General features: G+C 40.8%; 1 protein-coding gene across 4 annotated transcripts in view; it reads left to right on the top strand.

Moving 5' to 3' along the window:
• The window catches only part of CSMD3 (CUB and Sushi multiple domains 3), a 567,871-nt gene that overhangs the window by 164,714 nt on the left and 385,150 nt on the right, over window positions 1–18,007 (top strand). For all 4 annotated transcript variants that reach the window (XM_033155765.1, XM_033155768.1, XM_033155767.1 and 1 more), the window contains exon 4: window positions 7,993–8,187. In XM_033155765.1, coding sequence (XP_033011656.1) covers window positions 7,993–8,187 — 195 coding nt within the window. The remainder of the gene's footprint in view (window positions 1–7,992; window positions 8,188–18,007) is intronic.

The following is an 18,007-nucleotide window of genomic DNA, read 5'->3' as shown; positions in this document are numbered from 1 at the left end:
ATGTCACTCATGACAGCAAGGCAAAATGGGAGTGAAGATGTCCCACTGCCACATTAGCACATTAGTAAAACCTTTCAAAGTTAAAGAAGGTGATTGCTGGCTGCTCCTCATTTCAAGTGGTGCCATTTCCTGCACCAACTCTGGAATAGTTCCACACTGTTTTGCTCATGCTCAAGCAGTCCCATGACAAAAGGGATATCTGTTCATAATGAAAGCCAGAATTGTGAACCCCCAGCACCCAGTTAATTGGCATTCCTTGTATCATTGATGCTAGCCAGAGAAAATCTTTCCTCTGTTCATAGTTTCCATCTAAAAGTATAATTGTGAGAGGTAGTTAATTTGAATGGCTTTAATTAATATTTACAAATAGGGAAATTTTTGCTAATTAAATGTTCTAAAAACGTTTGCCCATCTCCGTTAAGGGGAACTCTCTGGAGCATATTTCTACACTAGATTTTAGCTCAAAACTCCCATTGACATTAACAAGAGTCTCCATGCAGAACGAGAACGGAATAAGAAATGCAGAAGCATGCCGGAAATTTTATATCAGCAATTTGCCCTCAGAGTTTTATTACTGAATGCTGGGAGATAGTGCAGCTTGTACATTCTTGACTTCCATATGAAATGTTTAGGGGAGATATTTTGTTTCAGCCCAAAATAAACAATGAATATGCTAATTCCCCAAATCTATTCAGGTTGTATATATGACATGTGGAGATGGATAATTTTAATACTACAATGGGGAAAATATTTTTGTTTCTGTTTTCACAAAGGGAAGGATAGCAACCCTTCCCCAATATGTTCACTTTCCGCATGCAGATTAGTCGAGCAGATGTGTGCCCATTTGATTGCTTTGATCCACAGAATTATCTTTTTTTACAATTGCCACATAATGTTTGTTCTGCACCACCGTTTTGGAGCATGACATTGGGAGCAGGAAGCTTGCTGTAGATGTGGAGGCTCCCCACACAATTAACTAACATGTTGAAGACCAGAGTTCAGATCGCCACTCAACCACGAAGCTCACTGGGTGTCCTTCAGTCACCCAGTCCCCATCTCGCAGCCTAACCCACCTCACAGGGTTGTTGTGAGGGCAAAATGGAAAGGAGAAAGAACCATGCCTGCTACTTTGAGCTCCTTGGAGGGAAGGTGGGATATAAATGCATGCATAAATAAGAAATGAAGTTGCACAGAGAGCTATCATACATAGAGCAGACCCCCGCTTCAGAAGCTGGTTTCTTTATTAGTTATTTAACAAAATTTATGTACTGTTTAATTAGGGGTGGGGTTGTTGGTTTGTTTGTTTTTCTTGTTTTTTTATTATGCATTTTGTGTTTTTATGCTGTGAACAGCCCTGAGCTCTATGGATGAAGGGTAAAATGCAAATTTTATGAAGAAGAAGAAGAAGAAGAAGAAGAAGAAGAAGAAGAAGAAGAAAACATCTAGGCTGATTACAACAATAATAATAATCACATTTTAAATATAATGATTATGATAATCAGTGGCGGAGCTTCATGCTCTGGCACCGGGTGGCAGAGAGCAGGCGGGGGCGGGGCGCGCTGCCCACAGGGGTGTGACGCGCATCCTGGGGACAGGGCACACTGCCCGCAGAGGCGTGGCATGCGTCTTGTGGACATGGTGTGCCACCCGCAGGGGCATGGCGCACGTCCTGGGTGCGGGGCATGCCACCTGCAGGGCCATGGCACCCAGTGTGGGTGGGGGCAGCTGCGATGGCACCCTACTGGGATCGTCCTGCCGGGGACGATGCGCTCCCCTGCACTCCTCTTCCTCCGCCAGTGATTATAATAATTAACATAACAAGTTACGCCCCAGTATGGTAACAACAGGATCAGGAGGAGACCCAATGCACAACCCCAGAGCCCCTTTCACTACAGCTTTCCATGTGCAGAGTTGGTCATTATGGTCCAAACTATAGGTTTCTCATGCCACATCATTATCCTCAAAAGATGGACATTGTTGGCTCTAATGAGACCACGACAATACATTTGTTACATGTGCCTGGTGAGAAACTACAATATGTTTGATACATAAGTCAGTAAGTGCTCTGGTTTCAGGTTAAGTAATTTTGAATCTGTTCATTTCATGTAGTTCTTTTTCTTGTAGTAGCTGCTAGGTTTAATTTCTTTCAGATATGTTATGTACCAAATTATTTTATAAGTTGAAACATCTAGAGAGCTTTTTTGGCAGAAGCTAGAAGTATGGATTAATTAGTCAATGGTTCAAATCTTATCTAATGTACCAGGAGACTCTAGATTTTTATCTACTGTTTTGTTGCAAAAAAAAATAAGTTATAGAATGCATTTCCTCATTAGACTTAGAATTTTTTTCATTATAACAAAACTATATTTCCATGTCCGCTCAAGGAAGGTTATTTATGGATCCACTAAGGAGTGGCATTGGGTTCACTTCATAAATTGCCTGTTAGGGAATGTTTTCATTTGACCAAAGGTTACTGCGTTTTGTAAAATTACAGCTGTAAATCAGAGTCTCTTACTAAAGTTGAAAGGGATAATCATGGGTGTTATGTATTCAGTGGTCTGTGTTTGCCAGAGCTTGACTCTGGACTAAGGATTATGAGCCCCTGTGTTCTGCTTCAATACATGATATCCAATCACAGAGCATTTCAGGATTTGGACCAGTGCCATTGGCCCTTAAACTCTGAGTTATGATTCGCAGCTTGGAAGTTTAGACAGCTAATCATGTTGAGAGTGGGAGCGGTCCATGCCTTCATAAATGTATATACTGTAAGCAGTTGCTTTGCCTCTGTTGTCCAGTTCTGTTAGTTCAATAAAGGTTCTTGCTGTTATCACTGCATCTTGCTTCATGGAACCCACCTACATTTCAATGAGGGTCTATGTTCTTCAAAACACTTGAGGATCAACTGGACTCTGTAGGTTGCATCTATTTCTACCCTTCCATCCACAAAAGAGTATTTGATCAAATGAAGGCCTCTGCCAATAAAAGTAGTGCATTTCCCCCTTCATCCTGCAACTTCTTATGCCATCTTTGATTCTGTTCTGGAGAGTCCTCCTACCTTTTAGAGCACTTTTATTTGGGGGGGGGTGGATTTGGAGGGGCTTCAGGAGGGAGGGGAAGTATGTGAAAATTGCCTTAACATATTCGTTAAGATCCGGAGGACCACAATATGAAATTCACATGCCCTGGAGAAATATGTTGGCACCTGTGTCTTGAACAGCAGCTTTCCTTTCTTGTCAGGGAAAATTACTTCTGAAGCAGAAGAGAATGCCATAAGCAGAAAGTGTGATAGTGAGTGGTATTTGGGGCCAGCTGCTTATTTTATTTTATATATTTATTTTTAAAAGAACCTTCACCAACATAAGTGAAAGACTTTAAAGACATGTCCAAAATAGCTATTTGGAATCCAACTCCAAATTGCATTTAACATTTTTTTAAAACAACAACAACAACAATGTTTTATCACTGCTCTTTCTGTTGTCCTGGGGTTTTTCAGGAGGAAAGGCAGGATATAAATCATTTTTTTAAAAAAAGATAAAAATAAAACTCTTACGAGAAATACTGATAGGCAGCTGACTTTCCTAAACATTTCCTGGAATGTTCACTATCAACACTTATTAAAACTTAATTTATGGGCTGGAAGGGATAAAAATTATGCTTTCAGAACTAGTCATACTTTAACTGTGTATAGTGTCTAATGAAGTAAGGGGATGGATTGATGAGCTTTGGGGAGATAAATTACTACATCTGCTAGATGCAATTAGAATGTACAGTACGTTCAAAGTCTCTGTACAAACACATTTAATTAATGGATTGAGTCTAATTATTTGTGCTTGGGGCTCAGTATTGTATCTCAGGTGAAAAGTAATTGGTGAAAAAAAGACTACAAGCTAGTCCCCTTTTCTCCATTCTAATTAGTTGTGGGAATTAATATTTTTAAGAACAAATAGAGAGTTTCACAATTCAGAGAAAGCTTTTGTGTTTGTGGCATGTGATTTTGAGTATGTCTGCACTATATAGTTGCCGTTGCTCATTGCACAGCATGGAATTAGGCCTGCCATGTTTATGTTGTGATGCACAGTGGCTCTTCATTGGTGTGGTACCACCCACAATGACAAGATTTGGCATTATATTACTTTCGGCTTTTCAAAAGCTATGCAATATTGCGTCACAGCAACTTTATGGTTGTTGCATCCACGCGCTGTGGATAGCCTACCCGCCCGCTGACTGTTGTGTGCCGGCATCCGTTGTCCGGTTCTAGGACCCTGTTAGCGGTCGACTGTTGCTGTCGTCTGGCTACTACTCTGCTCGCACAGGCACCCATCTCCGTATCCATGATGCTGAGTGGTTTGCACAGGAGTCCTGCTCTTTATCTGGCGCTCTGATTGTTCTGCGTTCTACTCTCTCTTCCACCTGACATTAGGTTATCGCTGCCGCTCTCCATTAATGTCCCACTCCCGTCCGCCATTTTACTTGCTCTCTGTTCTGCCTGCTCAACAACTTCAATCCTGAAAAAAGCTCAGCAACTAATAACTTCAATCATAAAAAAGCTTAACAAAATGGTTGGCCCTCACGCTTGCTCACTTCATCAGATCTGCCACTCTTTGAAAAAGTTTGGACACCCCTGGTTTACTTGGTACATTAATCAACTTAAACTTGGAGTCATTGCATTTGAGTATTACTATAATGGGGAGTGAAATGGAAGTTGGCCTGTCTTTCTAACAATATTCTAGTTTTGATGTCTTGCTTTCCTATTTCCAGTGCATAATATGGAAATTAGCAGCACATTGCATACTTTTGTGCTCCTCTCTTCCCCCCATTTGTATTTTTCCTCCCCCCCCCCACTCTTAGTGAAAAATAGTGATGAGTGAAAATTATTCCACACATACCGGTACTCTAGGCAGGGTACTGCAGTAGTCCCACTTGTAGATGTGTGTTTACCACCCCAATCAGGAGTTAGGGTTGACATCTTGCTGGTTGCTCTCTGGATAGCCAATGCTTTTGATACATTACCATAGTATACTTCCTGACATGCTGCTTATTGGGGATAAAATCCCCATGGCTGCTGGGGCATAGTGCTCTCTCTGTCTCAGTTGCAATTCCAGCAGCCCTCAAAAGAACTCATTTCCTAATGACCTTTGTTGTGTACCTCCTAATGTACTGTTTATCATGGGGAGAAGGAGGAATACCTCCTTTTGAAGATCTCTGCACACCTGTGCATCTGAACTTGCCACTGTCTGGCTTGGAAGGAAGGTAAAAGGATGCATCTTATCTTAGGGGTGGTGGTAGCAGGGATGAGGGCAGGTATTTTTCTAAGCTCCTTGTTCTCAGAAATGATCAAAGGTCTTCCAGGTTTAAAAATGAAAACTGGTGTCAAAACAGGAAGAACTTGGGGGAAGTTACTAATCTCTCATTTTACTTTATTTGAATATGAGGCCAGTAAACCTCTGAAATGACAAAATAATGCCAGACCCATATATTTTTCTCTAAGGAATCCACATAACATATTCCTGCAATTAAAACAATTTTCACATTCCATGCACTTGGAAGTCTGCATTGGTGAGCCTCACTAGCAAGCAAAATATATAAAATATCTGCTACTTAAGAATACAGTAAAAAAAAAATTGGGGGGAAAACCAGTGAATGACCCACTTTTAGCTGATATGCCAGCTAATGAAACATTGTATGCCCAATAGACCAGAAGAAGGAAATGGCTTCAACCATAGAAGTTGTTTCCCCTTATTTATATATCTGTAGTACTTATAGGAAAGGAAGTTTTCCCTGCTTTTATAGGTTAAATATAATGGCATTTCTTACTGAAAAGTGGAGTCCATAGCATATTGGGGGGGAGGGAATGAATACTGAGCTACCTACCAGCAGGAGTGAATGATTATGCAATCTGATATTCTCTGAATTAACGAGTAAATTCTTTTAAATATATTGGCAATTATGTTGACAGAGCCATAATAAAACAGGGAGGAACCGGAGAATGAATGAAAATTAAATATTGTGAGCCAAGAATTCAGATAATGGAATCTAGTCTATTACATTGACTTCTGTGGAGCTAGGCCAAATGATTCCACCAACTTCATCACTTTTTCCCCATTAGAGCAAGCAATCCATTGGCAATAAGCAATCAGTTGTGGCAGAACCTCTAACATGCTCACATATTATTTCGGAGAGCACAGTCAGGGGGGGGGGAGAGAAAGGAGAATGCTGTCAGCAGATGGTGGCTGAGATAGATCAATGCAGCTACTATAGATGTGCTTTGAGGGTTTTCACTTGCCCTGAGTGATTCCCCCCCTTTTACTTTAAGCAGGAGAACTTTGTTCCATGGCGTGCTTGTGTCTTAGAAATGCACCCCCAAAGTCCCCTTCCAGCAGGCAGAACTAGTTATAAATGACAGGATTCACATGAGTGGAAGCCCTTGGGCAGTGGGGCTCCCCGCTCTCCTCCCTCTATGCCCCATGCTGCACCCAAAAGATGACTTGGTGGGTGGGAGAACCCCAAGAACAGTCAGGAGGAGCAGAGGGGAAACCATTCCATCTAGCAAGCTGCAGGAGCGTTCGTCATAGCACAACATTGAATTTCACCTTTATACTCCTAGTCAATATCATTACTAAACTGATTTAAATTCTCCATGTCCAAGATGTAATCCCCATTGAACTGGGGTGCATTCCCAGCCCAATGGGTTGCATCTTTACAGCACAATTCTGTCTATTCAGAATAAATTGAACTCAGCGACGCAGCAGGTGGGCATAGGAGTGGGATCTTTGTTATTTACAATTGTGTTTTAAAAGTTACAAGGATATATATATATATATATGGCACTTTATCATGATTGCTTCCAAGGTGGTTTTCAACAACAGAAGAATGAAAACAAAATTTTAAATACAATATACTAAAGCAGACCATAAATAAAAGCAGCAGGTGGAAGAATCAGGAGCATGGCTGAGTGAATAGCAAGGTTATAGCCTGGCATCCAAATGATAACAGCTTTGATTCCAGGCAGGCCCCCTTGGGGAGATAATTCCATAACTCTATCCGTAGGTGACATCAGCCTTGCTGAAGCATTTGGAGAAGGGCATTTTCGGATGACCTTAGCCTTTGGGCAGGTTGATATGGAAGTAGGTTTTCCTTCAGTGTAATACCTCAGATTATAATTTATACACTTTGTGAGTTCCCAGCCAAGTACAAAAAAACCAAAAGGATTAAAAGGTGTTAAAATCTTGCTGTTTAATTGTATGGCCATCATTGGACAAAAAGCAGTCACTGATGTTATGTGGTTTATCGTTAAACTAGTGTGGTTGCTTTTTCTTCTTGGTGTAATTGCCTTGTTGGTCACTGCAGACTGAAAAAACAAAGTGTTGGTGTCTCAGTTTTCATTACTTGCTAATTACTTGTATCTCTGACCCTTATTTTTCTGGCTGCAGAAGGGGAAAAAAAGAAAACAGTTCAAAGGGTTAATTATTCTCAGTACACTTCTTTTATCTATCTTCAGTACTCAAGGTCCTGATTTATCTCCTGTGGGGCTTCTGTAGAGCTGCAATATTAGTCCCTGAAATGCATCATAATTTCTTTAGCTAGTAGAAATTGACTCTACTTGATTGTTGCCCTGAACTCTTTTATGAAAGCTGTAAAGGAATTGTTTAGATTACTTGTTTTGGTTTATTGAGTCGGCTTCACCCATTTATTTTTTTTACCACTGTCTATAGTGTGACATTATGCATCATATCAGAGACCTTTTCCCCTAAGAACGGATTGTCACGTAGTGCAGGCAGCGACCGTTTTAGGCACGTCCATCCAACATGTCTGTGACCGCGCATACATGCATTGCACAGAACCTGGAAGTGACCCGGAAACATCACAGAAAGTGACAGAATGGGGCAGGGGCAAAACGGGGTGTTTGCAGGCTTTTTCAATGGTGTTTCAAATATATGCTATTTCACTTATGTTCACTTGTAGTAACTTGACGATCCATTTCTTCTTTTACAGAATTACAGAGCAGTTCTTGTGGAAATCCTGGAGTCCCGCCTAAAGGTGTCGTGTATGGTACAAGGTTTGATGTTGGTGACAAAATCCGCTACAGCTGTGTGACAGGATACATCTTGGATGGACACCCCCAGCTCACCTGTATAGCTAATTCAGTCAACACAGCATCCTGGGATTTTCCAGTTCCTATCTGCAGAGGTAAGATTAAAGAGCAATTTCCATTCAAAGGGCAGCATTTCAAAGTACCACTGACTACAATGTAAGGAGACATGATTAACTCCACTGAAACCACCGATAACAAGAAAGTGATTGACCTTGGTTAGATTGTATCCCTTATTTTTTTCATACAATGTACTTACTTTCGGTTACCATCTCATGAGCAGAAATAGCTGCTTCTAGAGCACAACTGGGAAAAATTCGCTGCAAATGAAAAATTGTGTGTGTTGGTATTTCTGATCGGATTCCAGTATTTTCGTGCACTCCTCTGAACTATAATGCCAGCATTTATTTATTCTAATTAAAAAAGGAAATTATTCACTGCTATGTTTGATTTGACAAAATCAATCAATCAATCAATCATCATATTAAAATAGGTCTCTCACAGGCCAGTGCATTTAAAGAATATTACTTAAGAGATGCATAAAACATAACAATGTGTCAGTTTTCTCCAACAGTTAGGCCAATAAAAATCATTTGTGGTAGTTAAAACCCATCAAAATAAATAGCTATTATAAAACAAAGCCATAAAGTCTCTTACACTCTGAATAAAAATGCACATAAAAATATTTAAAAGCTTCATTTGCAACCAAGCCCACTTTCACTATCTGTTCCTGGGTTTTTACCAGCTATGTATGCAAAAGATAACAATAAAAAGTGACTGCTGAAATGATTTGCATATGTGTTTCAATTGTACGATCCCCTACCTCTTTTAAGCTAATATATTTGAAATTAGGGCTGCAAACCTGACTTCCAATAAGACTTAAATAAGCTCAAGCCCTGCCACATGGGTTTTAGATCTGAATCCAATACTGATCAGATTCCAGCTTTTAATGACTGTTTAGTGAGTGAAGCTCTATACTGATAGGCCTAAGTTAGTAAGGGAGTCAACCATGTATGTGCTACAGCAGGGGTGGGTAAGCTCTGCCCTGGGAGCTGATCCACCCCTACTCCCAAGTGTATATTATAAAAACTCTGCTTAGTTCAGCATGCTGATGGGGATGCAAATTCCCACTCGCCAGTCCCCAGTCATTCAATTGATTGATCAAGGGGAAGAAGCAAGAAACCTCTTCCTCAGCTGATCTACACAGACTGGCATGCAGACACTGGAGGGCTCACCAAGGGTGAATGCAGCCTTCATACTGAAAAAGTTACCCACTCCTGTGCTAGCTATCAGCAATAAGTCAATTCACATTGCAGGAAAGTGCTAGATGGGAACAAGAAATTCAGTTTGAGGATGCAAATAGCTGCAACACTGGGAGGTGGCATGGTAAAGATCTAGCAGAAACAGCAGAGAGATATTGATAAGTAAGAGCCTAGAAACAAAGCAAAATTGTGTGAAAGTCATTTGAGAAATACGCGTTATTAGTACAAGATATTTATGGATAGTTACAGGTATCTGAAGAAGGGTGCATGCACACGAAAGCTCATACCAATAACAAACTTAGTTGGTCTCTAAGGTGCTACTGGAAGGAATTTTTTTTTATATTTATGGATAGTTCATCTTAAAATTCTCAAACCTGGGAGCCAGCATAGATCCTTTAGGACTGGTGTTATATGGTCCTGGTGGCCGCTCCCAGTCACAAAATAGAACTAATACTATTTGTTCTAGACATACAGTGCTCTGACTAAAACTGTTTCTACTGGAACAACTGCAAAGGGCTTATCTGTGGCAGAACACATTTATTTTACATACTTGTGGAAAAGCGGTTGCCCTTGGAAATTTGAGAAAACTTACAGAACCAGTTTATCCTTTTATGACACTTAACTTCTGTCTGCATATATACCCACCTATCAAAAATGAGATGCTCACATGACAGAAACAAGGAATGCGCCCTTGCAATAGGCTCACTAGGCAAGCTACATCTGCATATACGCTTAAACAGAATCAATTTTATCAGGCCTCTTGCCACTTAATAGCACACTGCTTTATTTATACAATGTGTGGCTTTGCTGGAGGTTATTGAGGGTGATTACTCTGTAATGAGCTCCTTATTACTTTCCTCCAGTTTCTGGTGAAGATCCTCCTTGATTAAATTATCATCCATAGGGAGTTTCATTTGTCAATGTCCTAAAACTCCCTATGAACGAACTTTTAATTAAGGAAGGAGCATCTTTGCTCTTTCATAATCTTTCTATTTTTCCACGAACCTGTGTGCCTACTTGAGGCAAGTGGTGGTAGTCCAGAGTTCAAGAAAAAGTTGATTAAATAATTGCAGCTGATTGACAATCTCTCCTTCTGGTAAACCGTGTCCACCCCTTGCTTATGGTTTGTGAAGGAGGATGAAGAAGATTTCATTCTTGCTTATGCTTTTTGAAGGAGGATGAAGAAGATATCATTCTGAGCTCCATACATTACAGAAATTTACTATGTTGTTGGAGTGAACTCAATGCTCCAACCACTTTGCATGACTTATTCTGTAAAATAAACTGTAAGATAGTATGTTGTTGTATTAATATGTGAGCTGTAGCTAAATACATGTTTAGAGTGGGTAGGTGGGGGAACCTGTGAACTTTCAGATGTTGTAGGCTACCAGCTTCCTTCAGACCAAGCCAACATGGTCAATGATCATGATGGGAGTTGCACTTCAGCAACATCTAGCAGACCACATGTTCTCTACCCCTGATTAATAGGTTTAGAGATTACCTACTGAAAATGATGTACTTCTTCTTAAAAAAAAAAAAAAAGTACAGTGGTACCTCGGGTTAAGAACTTAATTCGTTCTGGAGGTCTGTTCTGAACCTGAAACTGTTCTTAACCTGAGGTACCACTTTAGCTAATGGGGCCTCTTCCTGCCGCTGCGCCGCCAGCGCGTGATTTCTGTTCTCACCCTGAAGCAAAGTTCTTAACCTGAGGTACTATTTCTGGGTTAGCGGAGTCTGTAACTTGAAGCATCTGTAACCCGAGGTACCAGTGTACTTTGGTCTGGAGTAAGGTTACCAGATTTTTTTCCATGAATCTGGGGACACTTTTCAACTTCAATGGATTTTGTATGGGGACTGATGTGTAAATCTGGGGACTGTCCCTGGGAAACGGGGACGTCTGTTAACCTTAGTCTGGTGGATATCCATATGCTGGTTGGCTGTGAAATTCAACATGCTCGTTATCCTTTGGCTTTGCGTTTTTTATTAAAAACATTCATAGGCTGTCATTAAGGGTCGAAACCTTACCAAATAAAATATATAAGGTAAGTTATTAAAAAAAAGCATTCAACAAACAGAATATAACACTGAAATAACCTCAACAGAACCAGCCACAGCACTAAAAGAATAGACTATCCCACCCTGACTCCAATAAAGAATCACCACTCATTCTCAGTAAGCAGCCATTGGGAAGCCGGGTGCACAGTGTAATCGGCAATGTTACAATGGATTCTTGGACTCTTGAGGCTGGATCTGCACAGGGGAGCAAAAGATCACATTTCCACTACCCATAGATCACTGCTGCTGATCAATGTATGTGGAGAGGGGGTGAAGGGATCTCCTGGGCTAACCCCACCCAGCACTATCACCACCCACTGCTGCCATCAGAGTGACTTTTTGGGCAGTCGTGATCTATGACCCTAACCTACAACACAGAGAGTTCTTGCAAAGTAAAATTGGGATAGCCTGATCCTGCCTTGAGATCCTGCGCTTGGAATGATGTGAATGATGAATAAGGAGTTGGGATTTATTCTGTCCTGTTGCTGCTTGTTTTCAGTTCAATATCCAAATAACCAATACTAGCAAACAAATTCATTAACTCTCAATATTCTTGTCATGCAGGAACGGTAATAACTTAAAAAACTTCCACTTCTTACCAGATCTACTAGAACTGCCAGTGTTCATTAAAATAGTGTAATTTTATTGGGTTTATTAGAAATGCAAAAAAAAGGAGAGAGGTTTAATTGAAGGTAGAACGATTTAGATTTATTGTGTTGTGAAGTGGTCAATTACATTGTGCATCACCCATGACCAGTTTTTAAATACATTTTTCTCTCCTGACATATTAATTTTGATTGGGGCATTTTTAACAGTGAAACATGACAGCAGCTTCATCATATCACCTTTTACTTTTGAGATAGCGTAGAGATTGCAGGCTGCAATGTGCTGCAGAGTGGTGGAAATGATTCACGGAAGGCTAATAAATAAGGTCATAGTTATATATAATATTGTCACTCTGCAAAGGTTATATTAATTAGATGGTTTGATAATCAGGGATAATATTCTGACTTTTATTTTTTAAAAGGTTGCTCTATTTATAGACAAAAGCAGCAGCTAGCTCATCAAATAATGTTATATTGCCTTCATTTTGAAGATGCATTTTAATTTTGATGCATTGTCAAAAGGCAGTTTGGCCCTCTGCTTCTTTCACTAAAAGACAGTGGGGATAGCTGGTTAGTGTATGGTGTTGATAATTCCAAGGTTGCAGGTTCGATCCCTGTATGGGACAGCCACATATTCCTGTATTGCAGGGGGTTGGACTAGATGATCCTCAGAGATTTGTTAGATCAGCCCAAAGGCTTATCAAGCCCAGTGTTACATTCTTGCAGATGCCAACCAGATTCCTCAGATAAGCCCACACGTAGGACACACATTTGGGACCCAGGTGGCGCTGTGGGTTAAACCACAGAGTCTAGGGCTTGCTGATCAGAAAGTCAGCGGTTCGAATCCCTGCCACGGGGTGAGCTCCCGTTGCTCGGTCCCAGCTCCTGCCCACCTAGCAGTTCGAAAGCATGTCAAAGTGCAAGTAGATAAATAGGGACCGCTCCGGCGGGAAGGTAAACGGTGTTTCCGTGCGCTGCTCTGGTTCACCAGAAGTGGCTTTGTCATGCTGGCCACATGACCCGGAAGCTGTCTGCAGACAAACGCTGGCTCCCTCGGCCTATAGAGCGAGATGAGCGCTGCAACCCCAGAGTCGGACACGAATGGACCTGATGGTCAGGGGTCCCTTTACCTTTTACCTAGGACACAAAGTCAGAAGCACCCTTGCAGTCAACTGGCATTCAGAGGAATACTGTTTCTGATTCTGGACATAATACACAGCTATCATGACAAGTAGACATTGATAGCCTTCTCCTCCATGAATTTGTTTGACCCTCTTTTGAAGCCAGATGGCCCGGGGTATAAATAAATTATTAATTAATTAATCAATCAATCAATCAATCAATTAATTAATTCCATTACTGTATCTTGTGGTAGCAAATTCCATAGTTTAATTATGCACCATGTGAATATTAATAAAAAAATGTCTGCCTTGAACCTTCCAAGATTTGGCTTTATTGGGTGGCCCCAGGTTCTAGCATTGTAAGAGTTGGAATAAATGCCTGTTTATAACATACAAAAAGGCATGCTATTTAGGGGAAATTGCTTGCAAAAAAGTGAATAGAATGCAATATTGCATACAAATTGTTTATATTATGGAAAATGCAAACCTTTTTTAAAAAAACAAAAACAAAAAGGAGTGGACGACTTATTTTTAAAAATCACAAACTGGTGAATAAATGTGGCAAACCTAAGGTTGGGAAAACAGAAAAACTGGGAGGAATGGTTAAAACAATATTGAAACCCTTTTAAGACTCGAAACACTTTGCAAGGGCTTCTTGGGTATTTCCCAAATGGTGCATATATAATCCATTGAACATCTTGAGAATCTGGTTGATATGCAAATAGTTTGAAGTCCTTTCCCTTATTGGCTGCTAGAACTCTAAAAAAAATGCTACCCAAGCCACCTTGTTTCTCTGCAAGGTGAGAAATTATTTCTATTTTATGACTTGCATTTCATAGCAGTATGTTATTTAGTACCTAGGGATTGTTTTATATTTTGTGGCACTACACACACTTTATTTGCTTGCTCTTTATGTGGCAGACATTTTATAGCTGTAATAAAATGAAATTTAAATTCGTTCTACAATGGTAGCATATTGACAAACAAAAAATTCACTCTCTTGTTCTTTTTCTTCTTCCAGAAACTTTTTTCCAAATATGGGGAAAGCAGAGCAAAAGCTTTAATGTCAAAATGTTGCCTGGTTTGGGCCAGCTAGTTGATCATAAAGAATGCAGAGAAATGCCACTTTGTACCCCAACGCTGAGCTTTAATTTGGAGCAATATGGCACTTCCCTTCCATTAACCAATTGAAACTGAAGCCAAGTTGGACCTTTAACTCATACTCTTCCAAAGATCTTTATACTTCAAAGCTTTGGCCAAAACTCTCTTTCCATGAATTGGTCTCTCTGGGTTCTGGAGTTCCAAAACATCTGGAGCTATGCTTGCAAAATGAAACCAGAGCATTAGGAATTCTCTGTTGTTTACCACGTCTTTGGGTTCCTACAGTTCTTTTATAGTCCATTTATAGTCTTCTATAGTCCATTCCCCATGTATACTGGTACAGTACAGCACAAAAATGAATATTCATGCCATCATAAGTAAGGATGGTCCAAATGGTCTCTCTCATGGAGAGACCAGGAGGACTGCACTTGGCCCCTGGGTCTGAGATTGTCCACCTCTGGTTAATAACCACCACCAGTTCTTGTTTATTAATTGTTTTAGTCTTTTTGTAGTCTTCTACAGCTTCTTCTGGCAACTCCTGCAGCCAAGCTGGTGCCAAACATGTAGTGCAAAGGAAAGCTAAGCAATATCAGTGAGGCAGAGAGAAAGGTCTTGTCATCTGGGCAGCCCAGGACCTCCATACACACTGCCCAGGCTTTCACATCTTGGAAGGTCACTTAGGTGCTGCTAACGCAGCAGTTTAACTTCAACCCCAGAGGTTAACTCCATTGTCTCTCAAGACAGAATACTTCTGTAGTCAGAAATTGTAATTGTTTATTACTAATAAAGAAAAGAATGGATTCAACATGTACAAAACCCTTCAGGAAAGTTTTGCTACTCTTAAATAAACTCTTTCTGTTTCTCATTAAATTCATCATATGTTTTGCATGAGTGGAAACGTATGTCTCTCTCTCTCTCTCTCTCTCTCTCTGTGTGTGTGTGTGTGTGTGTGTCTGTTTGTCTAGATATGACTTCCTTGATAATAAATATTTTAAATTGCACACCACATCAAAAGTCTTTGGACCGAAGAACGACTCCATACCTTCCAACATGTCACCACAAAAAAACAGGATTTGCATTTTCTTGGATGTGCTCTTGTGCAAGTCACTAATAATAATAATAATAATAATAATAATAATAATAATAATAATAATTTATTTATACCCCACCCATCTGGTTTCCAACAGAACATTAAAATGCAATAATCTATTAAACATTAAAAGCCTCCCTAAACAGGGCTGCCTTCAGATGTCTTCTGAAGGCCTGGTAGTTGTTGTTTTTTCTTTGACATCTGGTGGGAGGGCGTTCCACAGGGCCACTACCAAGAAGGCCCTCTGCCTGGTTCCCTGTAACTTGGCTTCTCATAGTGAGGGAACCACCAGAAGGCCATCAGCACTGGACCTCAGTGTCCGGGCAGAATGATGGGGGTGGAGACGCTCCCATGCAAGATCGTGGCCCAAAGGACACGTGTCTTTGGGGGCCGTGGCACCCAAAATGCATATTTTGGAGTACCGTGCTCTCGAGAGCACAGCCCCCAAAATGGGATGTCCCCATTTAATCAGGACAGTTAAGCAGCATTCAATTTATACATTTGTTCTATTTGGGAATCAATTTACTGTATGTAGAATTGACTTCTGAATGTGCGATAATTGTCTGCAACTTGGAAAACTACTATATGTTGTTTTTAAAATGTTCCTTTTATACAGATGCTTCTAATTTTCTGACCTGATGTTACATTTTGTTCTTTGGCGAGAAAAGTCAGTGAGCTTTACAGTTTCTTCTCTTCCTCCTCCGCCATTAGCGATAGAACCTTTCCCATTAATCCTATAAGCCCTGATAACCATGGGTGTTCCTTCCTCCATATCTTAATTTTGACTTTTTTCTAAGCTGTTGTTTAAAGAATTCCAGTGGATTACAGGCTCCTTTAAGCTTAAGAAGGCCAAGGGGGCACAAATTATTTTGGCAAGGTTGAATTTTAGCATAGTTCTGTCATTTTAACTATTTATTGACTTTAAAGGCATTGGAATTTGCAGAAGCTGCTCAGTCAGGGTTTCTTATGTGTTTGCCTGTCTTATTTTGGAAGTAGCAATCTTCCAGACTAGTTATTTTCTTGTCTTTGCTGCAAAGAATAATCTACTTTAGAATATTTTTAGTTTATGATTTAACCCACTTTAGTATTTAATGCTCCAGAACTAAGCATATACTTTCTTGGAGTATCTAGTTAGCTTATTTATTTGGAGTATGTAGCTTGTCAGTTAGAAAGGCTTGCAGGCCACTGTATTGTAAAGGCTTGGGGTTGATAATTGCATTCTTGTTATGCTACCATATCAGCTTCAAATAAAGACATCTCCCAGTGGACCTGGACCCTCAAGGTGCCTGCTCTGAGGAAACTATGGAGGGTGGCAAGCCTTTTCAGCCATATGTAGAATTCTTTCTCTAATGAGATCCGTTTGGTGCCCTCATGAACATATTATTGGCAGCAGGCTAAAACCTGTGTGGCAGGTTGTGGGTACAGCAGGAATAACATTAGACAATGGTCTTGGGTGTAAACAGGCCACAGCTTTGATTATAGAGCAGGCAAGCAGGGTTGGCATGGCAGTAGGGCAAGGAAGAGATCGTCATTCCACTCAGTGCTTGCTGTTGAAATGGAATTCTGCTTGATGGTTGGAAAACACTCAAGGCACTTGGGGAATTGATCTGTGTCAGACCAATGTGTGGTGCAGATCAAACATCCACGATCCCCCTGTGCAACCATGGGAGGTGTTTAGGCAAGGCTAGGCCCCACCCGGCTAGGGACGTGCCTTGACCTTATCCTCCCTCAGATCCCTTAAGCCTCCCCTACTGCTCAATGCCATTTCCACACAGTATTGTGACGAAATATTAAGCTCGGTTAACAGAGTGATGCACTCACTGAGGGAAAGGGGTGGGTGGGGAACCTCCCAACTCAGAGCCAATTGAGGTTGTTTTCAAGGCCGGTTAACCGGTGGTCCAGCTAATAAACCGAATGCATCTTAACACTGCCTCCAGAGGCACAGGTTTGGTCAGCTCTCTAGGGAGAGTTTGAAATTTGCTTTTCTGTGCATCCTTGTGGTCCTAAGCTGGTTGGTTACTGGGCTTCAGAAACCTGGTGAGAAATAGATCGCAGGTAGAAGGACTATTGTGTCAAATTTCAATAGGAAAAGCTCTAATAGCCAAATGCCAGCTGCTGAGAAGGAACAGGCACAGCCCTGCTTCTGTGCTTCCTAGAGGCATCTGGTTCACCAAAAAGGGAATGTGCATTTATCTGATCTGTTGGGGCTCTTCTTATATCCTTCTGGGTACTTCTACACTTCATTGTGATTGGAACTTGCCTTAAAAATCAAATATAGCTTTTCACAACCACATCATGCATTTAAAGCACTTTAACAATCAGAGAATTCTGGGAACTGCAGCTTGTTAAGGGTGCTGTGAATTGTAACTCTATGAGGGGGGTCTCCTATCAACCCTCAGCACCCCCCAAAAGCCTACAGTTCCCAGGATTCTTTGTGGGTTGCCATGGTTTTGAAAGCAGCATATGTATGGTGCGGACAGGACCATTTCCTTGTTTCCCCCTTTCCAAATGTTTAAACATACTGTTTCCCAGTAGCCCTTTCCCTGCCTCACCAGGTCACTGTTTCTTTTACAGCCAAAAGTGGTGAACAGAGACAAAACCCCAGTGTTCTTCTGTGACATCGAGCTATCAGAGAGATTTCTTTCTCTAATTATGTCCATAGCAATAAAAAACAGTATTCTGTG

Source organism: Lacerta agilis, chromosome 7 (assembly GCF_009819535.1).
Source record: "Lacerta agilis isolate rLacAgi1 chromosome 7, rLacAgi1.pri, whole genome shotgun sequence".
NCBI lineage: Eukaryota > Metazoa > Chordata > Lepidosauria > Squamata > Lacertidae > Lacerta > Lacerta agilis.
The sequence above is the reverse complement of the archived record's forward strand: the minus strand, read 5'-3'. Positions and strand labels throughout refer to the sequence as shown.